Genomic DNA, 21277 nt, shown 5'->3' with positions numbered 1-21277 from the left:
CTCTTCTTATGTCATCAGAGGTCCTTCAGACACCACACTAGAATCTGCAAGCTTCCTCTTATAATCTGTGCTGTGGAGAGGCAACAAGAGGGAGAGCTCTGTGTGTGCAGTCATGGGATGCTTTTACCTCACCACAGTGTGGCTGGCTGCCACAATTAAGAGGTTAGTCTTTACAACACACAATAAATCACTCTGCCAATCCTTTGGTGAACTATAACACCCAGCATGCCACAGGATCTGCAGGAGATGCTGGGAGTCATAGTTCTCCCATCGGATTTTAAAGCAGCTCTCCAGATTTATTTTTCAGTTCTGGAGTGGTGCTTTCAATATAAGCCCTGTGCCTCCATTCTTATACTCACCCTCCAGAGTCTTCATATAGTACTTCACAGACACCACACTGGTCCCGCAGCGCCATCATCTACCCGCAGCTTCCAACATAATAACATACTAATATATATAATAACACCACATATAATAGTATGTCATTTATGTTATTAAATATTTTCCCACATTTTTTTGCTTCAAATATGTTTTTCCCTATTTTCCACCTCTAAAACCTGGGTGCGTCTTATAGTCCGATGCGTCTTATAGTCCGAAAAATACGGTAAATGGTAAAATGTGCTGATATTATACGATCCAGCCATAATATACTAATTAGTGTATGCACATAATGCTACATGAACCAGTCATCAGCCAGTGTGTGTACAGTACGGATACAGAGGGCTATTAAGTGCATGGAGGGTGTGAACAGAGTTTTGAAGAAAATTTTGTATGAGTCAAAGAGGGATAGTTAGATAATTGATGTGAGGCGATAGGTCAGTCAAAAGAAATGCATATGTAGGGGACGCTTAAAATTGTGGGTATTGGGAATAATTGAATTGTGTTGGGTAGTGCATTTCAAAGAATTGGCGCAGCTCGCAAGAAGTCTTGGAGATCGGAATGGGAGGTTCGGATTATTGTGGCTGTTAACCTCAGGTCATTAGAAGTACGGAGGGCACAGGTAGGGTGGTCTACGGAGACGAGGGAGGAGATGTAGGGTGTGCTAAACCATGGTTTATGCTGAACCATAAAAAATGGAGCACTTTATGGGCGAGAGTGAGAAGTTATATTGGACTCTGTACCGGATGGGTAACCAGTGTAATGACTGGCAGAGGTTAGACCCATCAGTGTAGCAGTTGGTGAGAAATATGATCCTGGCTGCAGCATTCAGAACGGATTGGAGAGGGCAGAGTGTAGTAAGAGGGAGGCCGATTAGTAAAGAGTTGTAATAGTCCAGGCGAGAATGAATATGAGGTACAGTAAGGCTGTGTGCATACAGTGCGCTTTCAATGCGTTTTCTCTGACCGGAAATGAGCCAAAAACGCTATGGAAACCTTATGCAAGCTAATTAATGACAATCCTGAAGTGCTGTGCACATGATCAGTACATTTCCTTTGAGTATTTGCAGTGCGTTTTTTTCTGCAGCATGTCAATTCTTTGTGCGTTTCTGCAGCGTTTGTCACCCACTAACTTCAATTGAGTCAGTCAAATCTGCAGCAAAAACAGAGGTACAAAAATGTTTGTGGATTTGCTCAGTTTTTGTTTGAGTTTTATACTGGCTTCCTATGGTGTTTCCCACTCTCATCTGTGTGACCGCATAGGAAATGCCGACGCAGTGGTGCTTATTAGCGGCAACGCCACCCCCGGTAAGACCGTCAGTCAGAGCAATGCGGGGTAACGCTGTCAGATGGCAACGTGACCCCGCAGCTGTGACCCAAAGCGGTGACCTGTGGTAAAAAGCTTACCACAGGTCAGCAGGCACTGGCTGATGAGACTACTCCTCCCATCGGGCTACGTCTGCTGGTCACTGATAACAATGACAGCAGGAGCCGCTGATGGGAGACGTAGTCTCATCAGCCGATGCCTGTACTCACAGTTCCAAAAAAAGTAAAATAATAACATGCATATTTAAATAAATAACCCATTATACTCACCTAACACCAAATCCCCGATGCCATTGTCTCCTAGAAATAATGTAAAATAATAAATCACCATATACTCACCTGTCAGCTGTAGTGCACATAATCCCAAATGTCCCACGTCGATCTCACGAGTAGAACAGTCACATCGGAGATGTGACCACTTCACCACGCTGCCGGAGATACACTAACAAGTGTCCCTCAGCGTTTTCAAAATTGCTGTTAGGTAGTTTATTAACACTTCAGGTGCATTTCAGGAATTAATGCAAAGTGCATGACAGGAATGAAGAAATGTACTTTTACAATCCGCCAACTCCTGGACAGTCTGTAGTGCAACGTGACGTTGGTGAATGGTGCGAGACATAATGTCCCAGATGTGTTCATTCGGATTCAGGTCTGGGGATCGGTCGGGCCAGTCCATAGCTTCAATGCCTTCATCTTGCAAGAACTGCTGACACACTTCAGCCACAAGAGGTCTGGCATTGTCCTGCATTAGAGGAACCCAGGGCCAACTGCACCAGCATATGGTCTCACACAAGGGGTCTGTGGATCTCATCTCAGTACCTAATGGCAGTCAGGCTACCTCTGGCGAGCACAGGGAGGGCTGTGCGGCCCTCCAAAGAAATGCCACCCCACACCATTATTGACCCAAACTGGTCATACTGAAGGATGTTGCAGGCAGCAGATTGCTCTCCAAGACGTCTCCAGACAGTGCACATGTCACATGTGCGCAGTGTAAACCTGCTTTCATTAGTGAAGAGCACAGGGCACCAGTGGCGAATTTGCCAATACTGGTGTTCTGTGGCAAAAGCCAAGCGTCCTGCACGCTGTTGGGCTGTGAGCATACCCCCATCTGTGGACATCGGGCACTCAGACCATCGTCATGGAATCAGTTTCTAACTGTTTGTGCACATTTGTGGCCTGCTGGAAGTCATTTTGCAGGGCTCAGCAGTGCTCCTCCTGTTCCTCCTTGTACAAAGGCTGAGGTAGCGGTCCTGCTGCTGGGTTGTTGCCCTCCTACGGTCCCCTGCATGTCTCCTGGTGTACTGGCCTGTCTCCTGGTAGCGCCTCCAGCCTCTGGACACTATGCTGACAGACACAGCAAATCTTCTTGCCACAGCTCGCATTGATGTGCCATCCTGGATGAGTTGCACTACCTGAGCCACTTGTGTGGGTTGTAGAGTCTGTCTCATGCTACCACGAGTGTGAAAGCACAACCAACATTCAACAGTGACCAAAACATTAGCCAGAAAGCATTGGTACTGAGATGTGGTCTGTGGTCCCCACCTGCAGAACCACTCCTTTATTGAGTGTGTCTTGATAATTGCCAATAATTTCCATCTGTTGTCTATTCCATTTGCACAACAGCATGTGAAATTGATTGTCAAACAGTGTTGCTTCCTAAGTGGACAGTTTGATTTCACAGAAATTTGATTTACTTGGAGTTATATTCTGTTTAAGTGTTCCCTTTATTATTTTGAGCTGAGCATTTTTAATTCACATACAAACAAGGATGTCTCAGTGCACTCCTGGTGTGGCCAAGAGCTCGGTGCATCATTATACATGTTCAGGGCAATCCATCGCTTCTGATTTCCCAGACTGAGTACTGTCCCACATGTGTGTGCATGAGAATAGTCAAGAGCACACGGTCAGTGCCAGCATGCATACAGTGTATGTGGGTGCGTTCTCCGTCCTGGCTCTTCTCTGCAGAGAACGCCCACTATGCTAGGACAAATGGAAGTGGTGGAGAACGCGACCACCCACACCCCATGGGCTCTAGTAAAATAAGACTACTTGTTCTTGTATTACCTCCTCTCCCTCCTTCCCTTTCCCTTCTATGTAGCTTCTTTATTCAAGATGTTTTTTGATTATGTATTATGCTTGATTAAAGACGGTTAAAAAATTTCATAAAATTAGAGAAATTAAATAATACATTTGCCTATTCACGGCCCCCTGATTCCTACCGCACCCACTCCACCTTGATTGACACCTGGCTCACTACAGCTAGCATCACATGCGCACAGGATTTGCCTTTTACACAAACTTCTAATGCCCAAACTAAATCAGCTGACTACATGACCGGCTATGTAGTACGGCCATCCTTCCTTACCTGTAGTACTGTTAGCGCCACCAGAAGAATGTGGGGAATGGTTAAAGTTGCCTGAATTTGAAGGCGAAGCGGGGCTTCTTGGCAAGGAAGGAAATTTGACTGTTCTTGGCGCTCTGCTGACTGAGGTCTGAACAGAAAACAGCATCATAGAGAAAACAAACATTTGGACAAAACCCCTAGAACATTTTGTCTTGAATCAATTACTTTTTCTTAAACATTGACTTAGGAAAGTAATAAAGGGTTTCTTACTTGGGAAGTTTCAATTTAAAAGAAGGAAATTTCAGCATTGTATCCCACTGAGACCAATAAAAAAAACATATACAGTGTATAGGGAAAGTATTCAGACCCCTTTACATTTTTCACTGTTTCATTGCAGCCATTTGGTAAATTCAAAATAGTTCATTTTTTCCCCATTCATGTACATTCTGCACCCCATCTTGACTGAAAAAAAAAATGTAAAATTTTTTTTGCAAATTTACTAAAAAGGAAAAACTGAAATCTCACATGGTCATAAGTATTCAGACCCTTTGCTCAGTATTGAGTAGAAGCAACCTTTTGAGCTAGTACCGCCATGAGTCTTCTTGGGAATGATGCAACAAATTTTTCACACCTGGAATTGGGGATCCTCGGCCATTCTTTTTTACAGCTGAAAAAAACCCCCATAGCATGAAACTCCCACCACCATGTTTCACCTGTTAGCCAGCTTGATTACATGTGGGGATTACCTAGCAACCAGGCAACCCCCACATGTACTCAGCCTGGCTAATAGCTGTAAATCATTCCGCTGCCGCGATGAAAACTAAATCTCCGAACACTAACAAATACTCGGAGGTCACTTGAGAGTGCTCGGGAAAACCCGAGCAACGAGTACACTCGCTCATCACTATTTGGGAGTCCTTCATGTGTTTTTTACAAACTCTATAAGGGCTTTCATATGTCTTGCACTGAGAAGAGGCTTCTGTCGGGCCACTCTGCCATAAAGGCCTGACTGGGAGGGCATCAGTGAGTTGACTTAGTGGAACTTTCTCCCACCTACCTACAGCATCTCTGGAGCTCAGCCATACTGATCTTGGCGTTCTTCTTTACCTCGCTCACCAAGGCTCTTCTCCCACGATTGCACAGTTTGGCTGGACGGCCAGGTCTAGGAAGACTTCAGGTGGTCTCAAACGTCATCCATTTAAGGATTATGGAGGCCACTGCGCTCTTAGGAGCCTTGAGTACTGCAGAAATTATTTTGTAACCTTGGCCAGATCTATGTCTTGCCATAATTCTGTCTCTGAGCTCCTTGGCCAGTTCCTTTGACCTCATGATTCTCATTTGGTCTGACATGCACTGTGACCTGTGAGGTCTTATATAGACAGGTGTGTGCCTTTACAAATCAAGTCCTATCAGTTTAATTAAACACAGCTGGACTCCAATGAAGGAGTAGAACCATCTCAAGGAGGATCACAAGGAAATGGACAGCATGTGACTTAAATATGAATGTCTGAGCAAAGGGTCTGAATACTTATGACCATGTGATATTTCAGTTTTTCTTTTTTAATAAATTTGTAAAAAATCTCTACATTTGGTATTTTCAGTCAAGATGGGGTGCAGAGTGTACATTAATGTGTCAAAACTTTTTTGAATTTACCAAATGGCTGCAATGAAACAAAGAGTGAAAAATTTAAAGGGGTCTAAATACTTTCTGTACCTACTGTATGTTAAACATGTTTTTTTTATGTTGGGGCACCTATGGGTGATGGATATTATTATATACGGTAGCATTCATCCCATGTATCTGGTGAAAAATGTCATCAAGAGCCTTTGATGAAATAAATCAGTACCATACTTCGTATGGGCATCAAATGTCCTACTTGAGGATCTGTAACCACCTTTGTTTATAAAAAAAAAAACAAAGAAAAAAAAAACAAATGTGAACACAGCCATAGCTACAACTCTGTGAAAGGAACTAACTTTTCTTTTGCAAGGAAGCTGTGGAGCTGTAAATCTTGGAGGAAACAATTGGATGTTGGACTATTGCTTCATTAACTTATCAATTTTTTGTGTGTCCTCAACTTACAATATCAGAGTTTCCACTGCTGTGACAGCTGGGTTTTGACAGTCGGGCCATTGAAGCTCGAGTCTGCTCCAGTTTCCCATCCTTACTGATCTTGGACCGATCAGAATTCCACAGCTCAAAGTTTGATGGAGGCAAGAAGGGAGGTATCACAGCCTTTAGCTTGTCATTGGGGAGTTTAGCAAAAGGAGCACCATTCTTTAGCTGTAGGACAGAAAGAACATTTGAAGAATTTTACTTTCTAATTTGTATTAAAAAAAAGTTTCACTAATGCTTGTTATATAGGACTATAACACAACCATATTACAGTCACATCATCCGGCCCTCCTATAGTTCAACTGAAATAAACTGACTGGCACCCAAAAAATAGTAAAGTGAATGTATCATCAAATAATTAGATATTGTTTAAATCAGGTAATAAAAAATGTTTTCTTTTTACAAATCTTAAAAAACAACACCACAGTAGTAAATTACTATTTTTTTTATCGACACATAGTTCCTGCTCTTCCAGGAAGAGTTTTCAGCAGACCCCATCTTATCAGAGTCAGGATTACACTGACAGGTAACATCACAGGATCCAGCATTTACAATATATGATGTCACAGCTGACCCTGCTCGCCCTCCCTTCACAATGACCTTTGCATAGGCTGATTAGATACTTCTTTACACAAAATGGCGTCCAGGGCTGACCATTGTGGCAGTGTACACGTTGTTTCCTGAAATAAGAGGAAGCTTTGGAGGTCAGTGTGAAAATTGCAAGATTTCTATTTTTAAAGGAAATCTGTCATCTGACAATTTTAAGCTATTACTATGGGCACACAGGTAATAGAATTGTTAAAATAGTTCTACATGTATGCCTCATGGCTGCGGTGTAGTTGTTGAGAAATTGAGTTTTAAGGTACCTTCACACTCAGCGACGCTGCAGCGATACCGACAACGATGTCGATCTCTGCAGCGTCGCCGTTTGGTCGCTGGAGAGCTGTCACACAGACAGCTCTCCAGCGACCAACGATCCCGAGGTCACCGGGTAACCAGGGTAAACATCGGGTTACTAAGCGCAGGGCCGCGCTTAGTAACCCAATGTTTACCCTGGTTACCAGCGTAAAAGTAAAAAAAACAAACAGTACATACTTACCTACCGCTGTCTGTCCCCGGCGCTCAGCTTCTCTGCACTCCTCCTGCACTGGCTGTGAGCGTCGGTCAGCCGGAAAGCAGAGCGGTGACGTCACCGCTCTGCTTTCCGGCCGCTGTGCTCACAGTCAGTGCAGGAGGAGTGCAGAGAAGCTGAGCGCCGGGGACAGACAGCGGTAGGTAAGTATGTACTGTTTGTTTTTTTTACTTTTACGCTGGTAACCAGGGTAAACATCGGGTTACTAAGCGCGGCCCTGCGCTTAGTAACCCGATGTTTACCCTGGTTACCAGTGAAGACATCGCTGGATCGGTGTCACACGCGCCGATCCAGCGATGTCTGCAGGGAGTCCAGCGACGAAATAAAGTTCTGGACTTTCCTCAGCGACCAACGATCTCCCAGCAGGGGCCTGATCGTTGGTCGCTGTCACACAGAACGATTTCCTTAACGATATCGTTGCTACGTCACAAAAAGCAACGATATCGTTAACGATATCGTTATGTGTGAAGGTACCTTTAATCTGTTATGTTAATGATTTCCTCCAGGCTCTGGGGTGTGAGGTGACTAAGAAATCTTTGCCTCCTGTCTTCATTATCATGCTATTCCACTCCCTCTCGTGCTCTGTAATGTGCAGCTGTGGTGCCGAAATCCCGTGCCCTGCACTCGTGCCATTATCCAAACCTTATCCATCCTTCTGTGGGCAGTGTCTTTATCCTTCTTCTACGCAGGCGCCAGCGAGTAACTGCGCAGTAGCAAGTAGAAATTCCTCAAGACAAGGAAATGATGCTCAGTAGCGTGTGTGGATTCCAGTTGCCTGTGTGACCTCCCTACAACGCCTGGGCACGCTCCTGATGAGGCGTTGGATGTTCTCCTTAGGGCTCTCCTCCCAGATCTGGAATAAAGCATCATTCAACTCCTGGACAGTCGGTGGTGCAACGAGGATGGTGGATGGTGCGAGACATGATGGATGTCTCATATGTGCTCAATAGTATTCACATCTGGGGAATGGGCGGGCCAGTCCATAGCATCAATACCTTCATCATGCAGGAACTGACGACACACTCCAGCCACATGAAGCCTAGCATTGTCATGCATCAGAAGCAACCAAGGACACAGTGCACCTGCATATGGTTTCACAATGGGTGTGAGGATCTCATCCTGGTACCTAATGGTAGTCAGGGTACCTGTTGCTAGCAGATGGAGGGCTGTGCGTCGATCTAAAGAAAAGCTCACCCACACCATTACTGACCCACTGCCAAACCGATCGTGCTGGAGGATTTTGCAGGCAGTAAAACGCTCTACATGGTGTCTCGTCACGTCTGTCACATGTGCCCAGTGTGAACCTGCTCTCATCCTTGAAGAGCACAGGGCGCCAAAGTCGCATTGGCCCATCTTGGTGTTCTCTGGAAAATGCCAATCATCCTGCATGATGTTGGGCTGTAAGCACAACGCCCACTTGTGAACGTCAGGCCCTCATACCATCCTCATGGAGTCTGTTTCTGACAGTTTGAGCAGACACATAGATGTTAGTGGCCTGCTTCAGGTCATTTTGCAGGGCTCTTGCACTGCCCTTCCTGGCACAAAGGTCGAGGTAGTGGTACTGCTGCTGGGTTGTTGCCCTCCTACGGCCCCCTCCACATCTCCTGGTATCTGGTCCACGCTCAAGACACTGTGCTGTCGGACACAGCTACACTTCTTGCCACAACTCGCATTGATGTGTTATCCTGGATGAGCTGCACTACCTGAGCAACTTCTGTGAGTTGTAGACTCCACCACATGCTACTGTACCTCTAGGGGTGAGAGCAATGACAAAATATAAAAGTGACCAAAACAACAGCAAAATAAGGATGGGAACAGTGAAATGGTCTGTGGTCACCCTTGAAGAACCACTCCTTTATAGGGGTTGTCTTGCTATTTGCCTATCATTTCTGCCTCAGTCAGTTCCATTTGAACAACAGCAAGAGAAATTGATTCACAATCAGTGTTGCTTCATAATTGGAAAGGTTGATTTCACAGAACTGTGACTGACTTGGAGTTACATTGTGTTTTTTAAGTGTTCCCTTTTGAACAGTGCATATTTACTTAGCAAATTGGTGACATATTCAATACTTATTGCACCCACTGAGTGTTATAAGAATGAATGAAAGTTTACCATAGTGGCCAGTAGTAAATCATCATTCTCAGTTGTTGTGGTTCCGAGACCTAAAATGAAATACAGATAACAATTTATAATAAATTAAAGCCATTTTTAGTTAGATCCTCAGTTAAAATCATCAAGATTAACTATGTTCACCACAAAATGGTATTGGTATATAGCTTTACAAGGAAAAGTTTCTATGTTTCATAAAAGTAGCTTTAAAGGATAATACATGTAAAAAAAGGACTTCACTATAAAAAAACTAATAGCAAAGTACCAACACACAGGGGAACTGTGGAAACATAAATGGAGCCCATCCAGATGGAGGAGTGGAGGGGGGACACAAGGTTCGAGAGAAATAAGGGTACTAGTAGGTGAAGCTGAGAAAGGTGTTGTAGCATCAGATGTGTAATGTTACTAGATATTCTGAAATTTGACATATTTCTGAGTGCAAAGTATTTTTTTCCTTGCTGATAGACAGTAAAATGAGATTAGTTTGAACATGCAATGAGGAACATTGTGTGTGTTCATGGTCTTCAGTAATGTAAAGGTTTAGAAATGTCTATAATTTATGCGCTTGGACATGTCCGTCCAGAGTTGACAGCCCAAAAACCAAGTGGGGGGACACTTAAGGGTTGAGGCTAGAGTGACCAGTTTCAACTTTTAGGTTTATTTTTAAATTTCAGGAACCTTAGCCTGATTTTCATCCTTAAATGTAGGGAAAATTGGCTTGGGCTGAGATGCGAGTTTAACTTGAGTAGATTGTGGAGATTAAGACACAGATTCATAATTTATGGGGTTTTTCTTTTTTGAAGTCATTATTTATTTTTTGGTATCTTGTGGTACTCAATGGTTTTTGGAGCTAAAATATTTCAAAATTGTTCACAAGATTCGTGAATTTTGTGCAACATTGAAAATGTTCTTTAACCTTTTTAGTGACCTTTTAGCAGAAAAAAAAAAGTTACATGCCTCACAAAATGTCACAAATAAAGCACACAAAAAATGCAGGCAGCCATATCATCACTCCAAGGGGAACAGGAGTACATTTGTGCAAAAATGTTGGCTCTTTTAGAAAAGCTGCAAATGATGAATCAGGTGAAAACAAAACACACGAACACATAAAAAAATGACTAGAAAATGCACAAACCAAAAAAAGATCAGGTGCAAAACACACAAAACAAGGGGCAAAAGCAGTGATGAATTGGCCTTTAAAGGCCCCCACACACGGACTAATTCCAGCCAAACCTATAGATCTCGACCAACTTGTCAGACATTCTAATGTGTATGGGGAAGCCGCCGACTGATGGTCGGGGGAGATGTGATCTGATATGTGCAATCGACATTGTTTTACTGGCCATAAGGCATTGGCTTACATGTCAGTCGGTGGCTCCCGCATAGAGAACACAGGAGCATTGTGTATGGCAGAAAGGACCAGGATTGTTGGAGCATTGTACTACCGACAGCCATCTAAAGTGTATGGCCGCCTTCTGTCTTGAAGGTGGTAATCAATGGCTTCTGAAAGTCTTCCCTTGTCCTGGCATCATCATGCATTCGTTCATTGCTCACTCATTGTTCCATTATAAGGCAAATGTAAGTCTGAAAGGTGCATGTGCATCTCCTTACCACTGTCTTTAGTGGAAGTTGTCCAGGCTGTAGCAGATTCTGGCCTTCGTGGACTGCTGACATCCATCTGGGAAGGAGTTCTCATCATAGAGTCAAGAGATGAACTAGCATTTTCAGTCAAAGGCACAAGGCGGTTGGAGGAGAAACCATGTCGCAGTGTCTGGGTCAGCTTCAAGTTACGGAAACGATTAGACATCCTGTTCCACCATGACTGAAAAATTGAAACACACGTTACAGACGTTGGGGGCTTCATATGGAGAACTGCTAGACAACGTTTAGGATTTCTCCATATATTCTGAAAGATACACTGATCAGCAATAACAATAGGACGCCCGATAACACTGATTATCTCTTCACAATGTTATAACGCCTCTGGGCTCCAAGGCACACGTTTCGCCCTGTTTCTTCAGGGGACTTGGAAGAAGAAGCAGTGCGAAACGTGTGCGTCAGGGCCCGGAGGCTGAATCTTTCCTGCACACTCTCTTAACAGAAGCTGTAACTATCCAAGGTGTATCATTCTTTCACAGGGGGGGTCATCTTCTATGTGTGCTCATTTCTTCCTTCACTATGGTAGGTCTTAAATACTGACCTGACTGCAACATGCACAATTATAATGGAGAGCCCTCTTACCTCTGAGCAGCATTTTATTATGGTGGTCTGGCACCACCTTGTGGGCCACTAGAAACATTACACTTAAATATCTGTTTAGTTGCCTTGTGTTTAGAGATCCCTGGGTTAATATTTAGATACCACTGGCTTGAATATTTTAATACCGTAGATTATTTTTTATATCTGATTTTTGGATGTTATTAGTAACAAAAGGACCTTTTCAATATAAAAAGATTACAAGCAACTGAGATTTATTATGGAAGCACATGCACTTTAATTTTGGACTATTATATGCTATTTTTATGTACAGGTCCTTCTCAAAAAATTAGCATATAGTGTTAAATTTCATTATTTACCATAATGTAATGATTACAATTAAACTTTCATATATTATAGATTCATTATCCACCAACTGAAATTTGTCAGGTCTTTTATTGTTTTAATACTGATGATTTTGGCATACAACTCCTGATAACCCAAAAAACCTGTCTCAATAAATTAGCATATTTCACCCATCCAATCAAATAAAAGTGTTTTTTAATAACAAACAAAAAAACCAACAAATAATAATGTTCAGTTATGCACTCAATACTTGGTCGGGAATCCTTTGGCAGAAATGACTGCTTCAATGCGGCGTGGCATGGAGGCAATCAGCCTGTGACACTGCTGAGATGTTATGGAGGCCCAGGATGCTTCAATAGTGGCCTTAAGCTCATCCAGAGTGTTGGGTCTTGCGTCTCTCAACTTTCTCTTCACAATATCCCACAGATTCTCTATGGGGTTCAGGTCAGGAGAGTTGGCAGGCCAATTGAGCACAGTAATACCATGGTCAGTAAACCATTTACCAGTGGTTTTGGTACTGTGAGCAGGTGCCAGGTCGTGCTGAAAAATGAAATCTTCATCTCCATAAAGCATTTCAGCCGATGGAAGCATGAAGTGCTCCAAAATCTCCTGATAGCTAGCTGCATTGACCCTGCCCTTGATGAAACACAGTGGACCAACACCAGCAGCTGACATGGCACCCCACACCATCACTGACTGTGGGTACTTGACACTGGACTTCAGGCATTTTGGCATTTCCTTCTCCCCAGTCTTCCTCCAGACTCTGGCACCTTGATTTCCGAATGACATGAAAAATTTGCTTTCATCAGAAAAAAGTACTTGGGACCACTTAGCAACAGTCCAGTGCTGCTTCTCTGTAGCTCAAAAGTGGCTTTACCTGGGGAATGCGGCACCTGTAGCCCATTTCCTGCACACGCCTGTGCATGGTGGCTCTGGATGTTTCCACACCAGACTCAGTCCACTGCTTCCACAGGTTCCCCAAGGTCTGGTATCGGTCCTTCTCCACAATCTTCCTCAGGGTCCGGTCTCCTCTTCTCGTTGTACAGCGTTTTCTGCCACATTGTTTCCTTCCAACAGACTTACCATTGAGGTGCCTTGATACAGCACTCTGGGAACAGCCTATTTGTTGAGAAATTTCTTTCTGGGTCTTACCCTCTTGCTTGAGGGTGTCAATGATGGCCTTCTTGACATCTGTCAGGTCGCTAGTCTTACCCATGATGGGGGTTTTGAGTAATGAACCAGGCAGGGAGTTTATAAAAGCCTCAGGTATCTTTTGCATGTGTTTAGAGTTAATTAGTTGATTCAGAAGATTAGGGTAATAGGTCGTTTAGAGAACCTTTTCTTGATATGCTAATTTATTGAGACAGGTTTTTTGGGTTATCAGGAGTTGTATGCCAAAATCATCAGTATTAAAACAATAAAAGACCTGACAAATTTCAGTTGGTGGATAATGAATCTATAATATATGAAAGTTTAATTGTAATCATTACATTATGGTAAATAATGAAATTTAACACTATATGCTAATTTTTTGAGAAGGACCTGTATATTAATTGCTATCCTTGCTGCTATATTTATATACACCCTATGAGAGTTCTTTTCAGCTTCCCTTTTTTCCTAGCACCTTTTTCCTGAATTTTGTTTCTGTTAATTTTTAATTATGTGCTAAGACAATGTATTAATTTTATCTAATCTAACTTGTCATTTGTACATTTTTTTGCTCCTAGGCACCTTACAATTAGGTCCATTTGGCAAATAAATCTTGTTATGCATAATATGATGACTGCAATATGTTAAGAGGATACAAACTTTGATGGGAGTGCTTCTTTATCGAACACGGTGAGGAGCAGGTTTGGCTACCAAGTTTCCCAGGTCTCAGTGCAATCTAAAAGCAAAGTCCTATCCAGGGTGCCCTTACCTTACAACTTAGAGAACATGGCAGGTATCATGCACAGTAGAGTGCAATTGTCCCGTTCAAATTAATAGGACACGTGCACAATACTGGCCCCGTCAAGCATGCACCACAATTTTCGGAGCCAAGAGACACCACTGCACAAACCATTGAAAGTACAGCTCCTTGGTGCCAGACCAGAGGGCACCTTCAGTTCTTGTGAAGCCAGTACTTCAGTAGCCCGGGCCATGCAGACGGGCCTACACAATAGGTTTCACAGAGCGTGTGTGAAAGTATATGTAACTGCTTCTCTGCAGTGCGTGCCGCATTAAGGCTGTGTGCACACGTTGCAGATTTTTCGCTTTTTTCGTGTTTTTTCGCTATAAAAACGCGAAAAAAACGCATACATTATGCATCCCATCATTTAGAATGCATTCCGCAATTTCTGTGCGCATGATGTGTTTTTTCCGTGAAAAAAACGCATCGCGGTAAAAAAACGCAGCATGTTCATTAATTTTGCGGATTTTTTTCAGATTTCCCACTATATTATTGCATTGGAAAAATCCGCAAAAAAAAACGCACCAAAAACGCGGTAAAAACACGCAAAAAAAACGCATGCAGATTTCTTGCAGAAAATATCCTATTTGCTCAGGAAATTTCTGCAAGAAATCCTGAGCATGTGCACATAGCCTAATTATGCTGAGGTTATTGAATAACAATGACCTAGAGGAATTCTTCTAATCTACAACAAGTGGGATTTCTGTGGTCAATAATTAATGAGAGGAGCTCTCCGACAGTGTTATTCACGCCAGTGCTATGAGGAGCTGACGTGTGTTTGTAAAGAGGCAGATTACAATATTAAAGTGAACCCCAACCCCACAAACACCTTCATGAATTCTTTACAAAATATCAACACCTTAATACAATATTGAATGATGAATGATCGCAATGATGGAGGGCTGGGCATTCCAGGTATGAGCCAATCAGAATGGTGGCTTGTTGGAAATCGTCCTGTCTGTATTGACTGCCAGGTCACTGGACCAATAGAAATCCTCATTTCACTGCCAGCGTTCTCACTCCTCCCCAAGGACTCAATGAAGTGGAGCAGCATGTGGGGCACTTGACGGCGCTCCTGTGTATTCAGGTCGGATGAGTGAGTGCTCGTGTATGGAGGGTCGGCTGAGTGAGTGCTCGTGTATGGAGGCTCGGCTGAGTGAGCGCTCCTGTGTATGGAGGCTCGGCTGAGTGAGCGCTCCTGTGTATGGAGGCTCGGCTGAGTGAGTGCTCCTGTGTATTCAGGTTGGCTGAGTGAGCGCTCCTGTGCATGGAGGCTCGGCTGAGTGAGTGCTCCTGTGTATTCAGGTTGGCTGAGTGAGCGCTCCTGTGTATGGAGGCTCGGCTGAGTGAGCGCTCCTTTGTATTCAGGGTCGGCTGAGTGTGCGCTTGTGTATGGAGGGTCGGCTGAGTGAGAGCTCCTCTGTATGGAGGGTCGGCTGAGTGTGGGTTTGTGTATGGAGGGACGGCTGAGTGAGCGCTCCTCTGTACGGAGGCTCGGCTGAGGGAGCGCTCCTGTGTATGGAGGCTCGGCTGAGTGAGCACTTGTGTATGGAGGGTCGGCTGAGTGAGTGCTCCTGTGTATTCAGGTCGGCTGAGTGAGCGCTTGTGTATGGAGGCTCGGCTGAGTGCTCCTATGTATGAGCAGTTGTATCACACAAGGACTGGACCTAAACCAATGTTTCCAGCACAGTCGCGGAATAAACAAAGTAAAGGAATGGGAAAAATGATGGCACTAAGGAAAGGGTTTTCTAAATGATTCAGCCCTTTAATTCAGCGCATTTGACCTAGCCAATCTAAGTTGTACCGTTAATCCAGCCTTGTCATCTGGTGGCAGCAGGATGCTATGTGGCTGCTTGTTCTTGGGGAACAGAGTTTTATTCTTCTGCTTCGCCTTCTCTTTGTCTGCCTGCAAACAGACAGTGGCGAGGAGTCGTACAAGCTCCGTATCTGGAAGAAAAAGACAAAATCATCCAAAAGTCAAATAAAACAGGGGCTGTGAGGGTATCTATGTTCACATACATTTTTATCAGTTTATGTGTTTTTGATTCAATTAAGTGTGTAAACAAAAGACAAGCTGAAAGAATTGCCATGCTGCAGTCTTTAACCCCTTAATGACAGCCAATACACCTTTTAACTGACCTTACATATAAGAGAATAGCCTCCCCATACAGTAAATAATCCAGCAGCTGTCGGTTGAACACTATAGCTGACAACTTTCTGCATCAGCCACGATCAGTGTTTGCACCGTCCAAATCTGTTTAACCCCTTAGATGCTGCTGTAAATAGTGACTACATCGTTATATATGGTTAACAGAGTGTGGGGGCTTCCTCTTTATCCCAATTGGGGTCCTCGGATCATGATCATGTGGTCCTGATGTTTGCCGTGGCAATTCATGACAAAAAAGCGGCCTTACAGTCCGACAGCTCTAGTAATCTGTTCAGAAGTTAGAGACTTTTAGGTGGTAAAAATACACATTTTCATTTCTGTCATGCCACTTTGCATTAATTCCTGTAAAGCCCCTGAAGAGTTAATAAACTACCTGACAGAAGTTTTCGATATGTCAGGGGGTGCTGTTTCTAAAATGGTATCACGTTTGTGGGTTTCCCAATATATGGGACCCCTAAAGTCACTTCAAACATGGATAAGACCCTAAAGAAATACATTTTGTAAATTTCCGTGAAAAAATGAAAAATTGCTGCTACATTTTTAAACCTCCTAAAGTGCTAACAAAATAAAATAACATTTTACAAATGGTGCTGATGTAAAGCCGACATGAGGGAAATGTTAATTATTAATGGTTTGCTGTGGTATGACTATCTGGATTAAAGGGATAATCATTCAAATTTAGAAAATTGCAAATTTTTTAACATTTTTCTCAAATTTTTGAGATTTTTTAAAAATAAACACAAAACTTATTGACCTAAGTTTACCATTATCATAAAGTGTAATGTGTCAGGAAAAAAACAATCTCAAAATCACTGGGATTTGTTGAAGCGTTGCAGAGTTATTACCACATAAAGTGACACTGGTCAGATTTAAAAAATATGGCTCCGTCACTAAGGGGTTAAAAACGCACCACAACTAAAAAAAAAGGCACCGTGTGAATGAAATTTTAGAAAGCTACAGTAAAACATTGCACATTTTTCCCGCATAAAGAAAAACCATAGAAAAAGTGCAGCAAAAAAGTTACATGTGAATGGACCCTTACGAAGAGATCCTCAGTGGTTAATGGGAAACTGCTCTCCCTCTATAACGCGTGGTGTGTGACAGATTGCCCACCAATGTGAATGGTGTAATATAGAAAATCTATTGGTTGGGATGAGAGACTGAAGTACCCTACAAGTCGCATAAAGAGGATTAGCTGGGCATACTTCTATATCTGGAAGTGTAACCAAATCCAGCTTTCCACAGCCCAGAGCGGGATGCCAACTGTTCAGCTGGGCACGACAATGCTCTCTAGATAGGACTACATTCACCTCTACAGTCAGACATTACTTCTAGGAACGGACTATGCAGACCTACTGATGTAGGAGTCCAATATGGCCTACAGTTGGACATCTGAAGTGCAGGCCTGTGAAATACTGCCCCCAACTGGTAGGCTACAGTGACTACAATTTGAGTTCCTTATGTAATTGGGTATTATTTCAATATGAACAGTTGAAAAAAGTTCAATAATTAAAAGTGGCAATACAAATATGTGATCACTTGTACAGTATTAAATGCACAGTTGTAAAGCTGCCAATAATTCGCCCGACCGCATTCTCCCAAGACGTCCCCATAACTCGGATGCCAATGATCACAGCCGAGGATGTTTCTGCTCTGACACTGGTCCTATTTACAGCTCTTTGTGGAAAACACTATAGCTTTGTAGATCCAGTTCAATATATAAAAGTAAAATTCTGGTAATGCCAGGATTACATTGGGTGGGTTAGTACACTTTAGTATCTTTTTAGACTAAGCTGGAAGGTAACTAAAGCCAGGAAGAAAATATGAAGCCTTGAAAGGAAACAAGGACACGTTTCACTATTTTTTTTTACCTTTCTTTTTGCTTTGGTTAAAATAATTGAATCTGAAAGTGCGCGGAGCTGCAAGGTGTACATCTCCCAAAGAGGAATTGGCCAGTCTGCTACTGCTGGGAAAACTGCCCAAACCCACATCTGTACAAAACTGCACGGATTTTGATGCGGGTTTTGAGGTAATAATGGTCTGATGTGGTTTAGGGTAGAAGCAGTGATGCAAAGTCCTGTCTGTATCTCCCCATACAGGGGGTAAAGTCCTGTCTGTATCTCCCCATACAGGGGGTATACCATTATGCTACCTGGGTTAAGAGTACAAAAAAGTCAAACTCAAAATACAAAAACTAAAACCTCACAATAGAGTGAATACCATATACAGTTGTGTGAAAATGACGTTTTTAAATGAAGGTCTTTATTATTAAGGGAAAAAGAAATCAAAACCTACAGGGCCCTGTATGAAAAAGTGATTGTCTACCCCTTTAAAAATAAAATAACTGGTTTATCACATATCACAGAGATCAAATTCTCTAGCCACATGCAGGCCTGATTACTGCCACACCTGTTATCAATCAAGAAATTACTTACTTTGCCTGACAAAGTGAAGTAGACTAAAAGATCCTCAGAAAGCTAGACAACATGCCACGATCCAAATAAATTCTGGAACAAATTATAAATAAAGCAATTGAGAGCTATCAGTCTGGAAAAGGTTATAAAGCCATTTCTAAAGCTTTGGGACTCTAGCAAACCACAGTGAGAGCCATTATCCAAAAGTAGTGAAAACACAGAACAGTAGTGAACCTTCCCAGGAGTGGCCGGCCAACAAAATTTACCCCAAGAGGGCAGCGACAACTCATCCAAGAGGTCACAAAAGATCCCACAACAAAATCCAAAGAACTGCAGGCCTAATTTGCCTCAGTTAAGGTCAGTGTTCATGACTCCACCGTGAGAAAGACTGGGCCAAAATGTCTTGCATGGCAGAGTTCCAAGACCAAAACCATGGCTGAGGAATGAGAACATAAATGGTGGTTTCAGTTTTGTCAGAAAACATCTTGATGATCCCCAATACTTTTTGGAGAATACTCTGTGGACTGACTAGACAAAAGTTGAATGTTTTGGAAGGTGATTGTCCCATTATGTCTGGCGTAGAAGTAATACAGCATTTCAGAAAAGGAACATCATACCAACAATAAAACATGGAGGTGGTAGTGTGATTGTCTGGGGCTGTTTTGCTGCTTCAGGACCTGGAAGACTTGCTGTAGTAAATGGAAACATAAATTCTGCTGTCTACCAAAAAAATCCTGAAGGAGAATGTCTGGCCATCTGTTCGTGATCTCAAGCCGAAACGCCCTTGAGTTATGCAGTAAAGTCCTGATGTAAATCCGATTGAGATGCTGTGGCATAACCTTAAAAAGGCAGTTCATGCTTGGAAACCCTCCAATGTGGCTGAATTACATCAATTCTCCAAAGACAAGTGGGCCAAAATGCCTCTAGAGCAGTGGTCCCCAACTCCAGGCCTCGAGGGCCGCCAACAGTGCAGGTTTTCAGGATTTCCTTAGTATTGCACAGGGGTTAGAATCATCACCTGTGCAGATGATCACATTACCACTGATGCAATACTAAAGAAATCCTGAAAACCTGCACTGTGGGCGGCCCTCGAGGCCTGGAGTTGGGGACCCCTGCTCTAGAGCCTTGAAAAAGACTCATTGCCAGTTATCGCAAATGCTTGATTGCAGTTGTTGCTGCTAAGGGTGGTCCAACCAGTTACAGTTACTAGGTTTAGGGGAAATCACTTTTTCACACAGGAAAGAATAGGAAATTAGGAAGGGAGCAAAAACTTTCACAAACTGTAAATACCTTGTACTTCCTAGCCATAAACGCCCCTTTCCCGTAATCACTAACCCAATCGAAAGGATAAATCTTGGGGGCAGCCAGACGCGCCTGGATGAGCTCTGAGTCCAACTAACATAATCCCTGCTAATCTAAGGGTATAAAGGTCCATCAGTGGCCCAGCACACCTTCTCTCACCCAGTGTTATTGTTGAGCCTGTTTGAGCCCACTTTTGCTCACTCCTGTGTGACCGAGGTTCCGCTGTATTGAGGCCTACCGGGAGGCTTAGAGCCGTGACCTTTAATGAGATATTTTATCCATCTTGGACCCTGTATCATCCGTCTCCACCTGCTGTGGGGCTGGGATTGGCAGCCTAGGATTTTGGTGGAGTGGGATTTTTTGAGGGATAGTCGCCCCTGCAAGTCTGAGCTCGGTGGGGGTAGTACCTGCGTGGTCGCATGCCAAGGTCTGCACAGCCCTTGCTAGATGCACACCATCAGCAAGCTATCCTCCCTCCTCTGGCAGCACAGCAATATAAGAGAAACATTCATTACCTGTGCTGGGAACCTCCTGCCTTCCAAAGACTCTGTGCAGACCCTGGCCAGGTCTCACCTGAAGTTTTCCACCCTCGGTCCCTCAGCAACGGAGGATCCAACAGGGGCAAGCAGATCCCCTCTGTACTATATTACAATAGGGTCTGTTCAGTCTCTCCCTGCCATTCAGACTGCTGCCCATTAGCATTGTTGGGATCTAGGACCTCCTGGCACAGTGAGTGTTAATATTTTTCACTTATATGGTCCTTTGGTATACTTTGCTGACACCTAGTGACCACTCCCTATAACTAAAGACACTGTCTCTCCGTGCCTCCAATACGATACAAACAGTAATAGGAGGATTTATTTGTCAGTTTATCAAGATACCTTATGCCTGAACAAACTAGTCTACCAAACAACAAAATCTCCTATGAGCAGAAATACGGACCCTCATAAAGGCTTAATTACCTTTCCTTCCCACCCTGGTGAACACAATGCATAATATGCTTCCTCCCTGACTTATTTTTCTGGTGCTGAGTAATAACCTCTGGACTATCGGATAAATCACAACCACAACTGCCCTCATGCTGAAGCCTAGCAGAACTGACTCCGCAAATTCTAGCTTTAGAAATCAATCCTCGACTTGTTTTACATCTGCACCTTATGGTTTTTATGCACTTTTTATTGTGGAATTTTCCTTATTGCTTACATGTAGTCAGACTACTGACAACTGTGCCTATAACCCTGTTTATATATTTGCTATCTCCACCAAAACTACCTAGCTGGCATACAGGTGCTTCTCTCAAAATTAGAATATCATCAAAAAGTGAATTTATTTCAGTTCTTCAATACAAAAAGTGAAACTCATATTCTATAGAGTCATTACAGAGTGATCTATTTCAAGTGTTTATTTCTGATAATGTTGATGATTATGGCTTACAGCCAATGAAAACCCAAAAGTCCATTATCTCAGTAAATTAGAATA

General features: G+C 43.1%; 1 protein-coding gene across 1 annotated transcript in view; it reads right to left on the bottom strand.

The window, feature by feature from the left end:
- The window catches only part of ANKS6 (ankyrin repeat and sterile alpha motif domain containing 6), an 81965-nt gene that overhangs the window by 17760 nt on the left and 42928 nt on the right, over window positions 1-21277 (bottom strand). The window contains exons 6-10 of the mRNA XM_069730520.1: window positions 15720-15862; window positions 11017-11227; window positions 9409-9458; window positions 6131-6331; window positions 4069-4195 (exon numbers count right to left, since the gene is read on the bottom strand). Coding sequence (XP_069586621.1) covers window positions 4069-4195; window positions 6131-6331; window positions 9409-9458; window positions 11017-11227; window positions 15720-15862 — 732 coding nt within the window. The remainder of the gene's footprint in view (window positions 1-4068; window positions 4196-6130; window positions 6332-9408; window positions 9459-11016; window positions 11228-15719; window positions 15863-21277) is intronic.

The sequence above is a fragment of the Ranitomeya imitator genome, chromosome 6 (assembly GCF_032444005.1).
Source record: "Ranitomeya imitator isolate aRanImi1 chromosome 6, aRanImi1.pri, whole genome shotgun sequence".
Taxonomy (NCBI): Eukaryota; Metazoa; Chordata; class Amphibia; order Anura; family Dendrobatidae; genus Ranitomeya; species Ranitomeya imitator.
The sequence above is the reverse complement of the archived record's forward strand: the minus strand, read 5'-3'. Positions and strand labels throughout refer to the sequence as shown.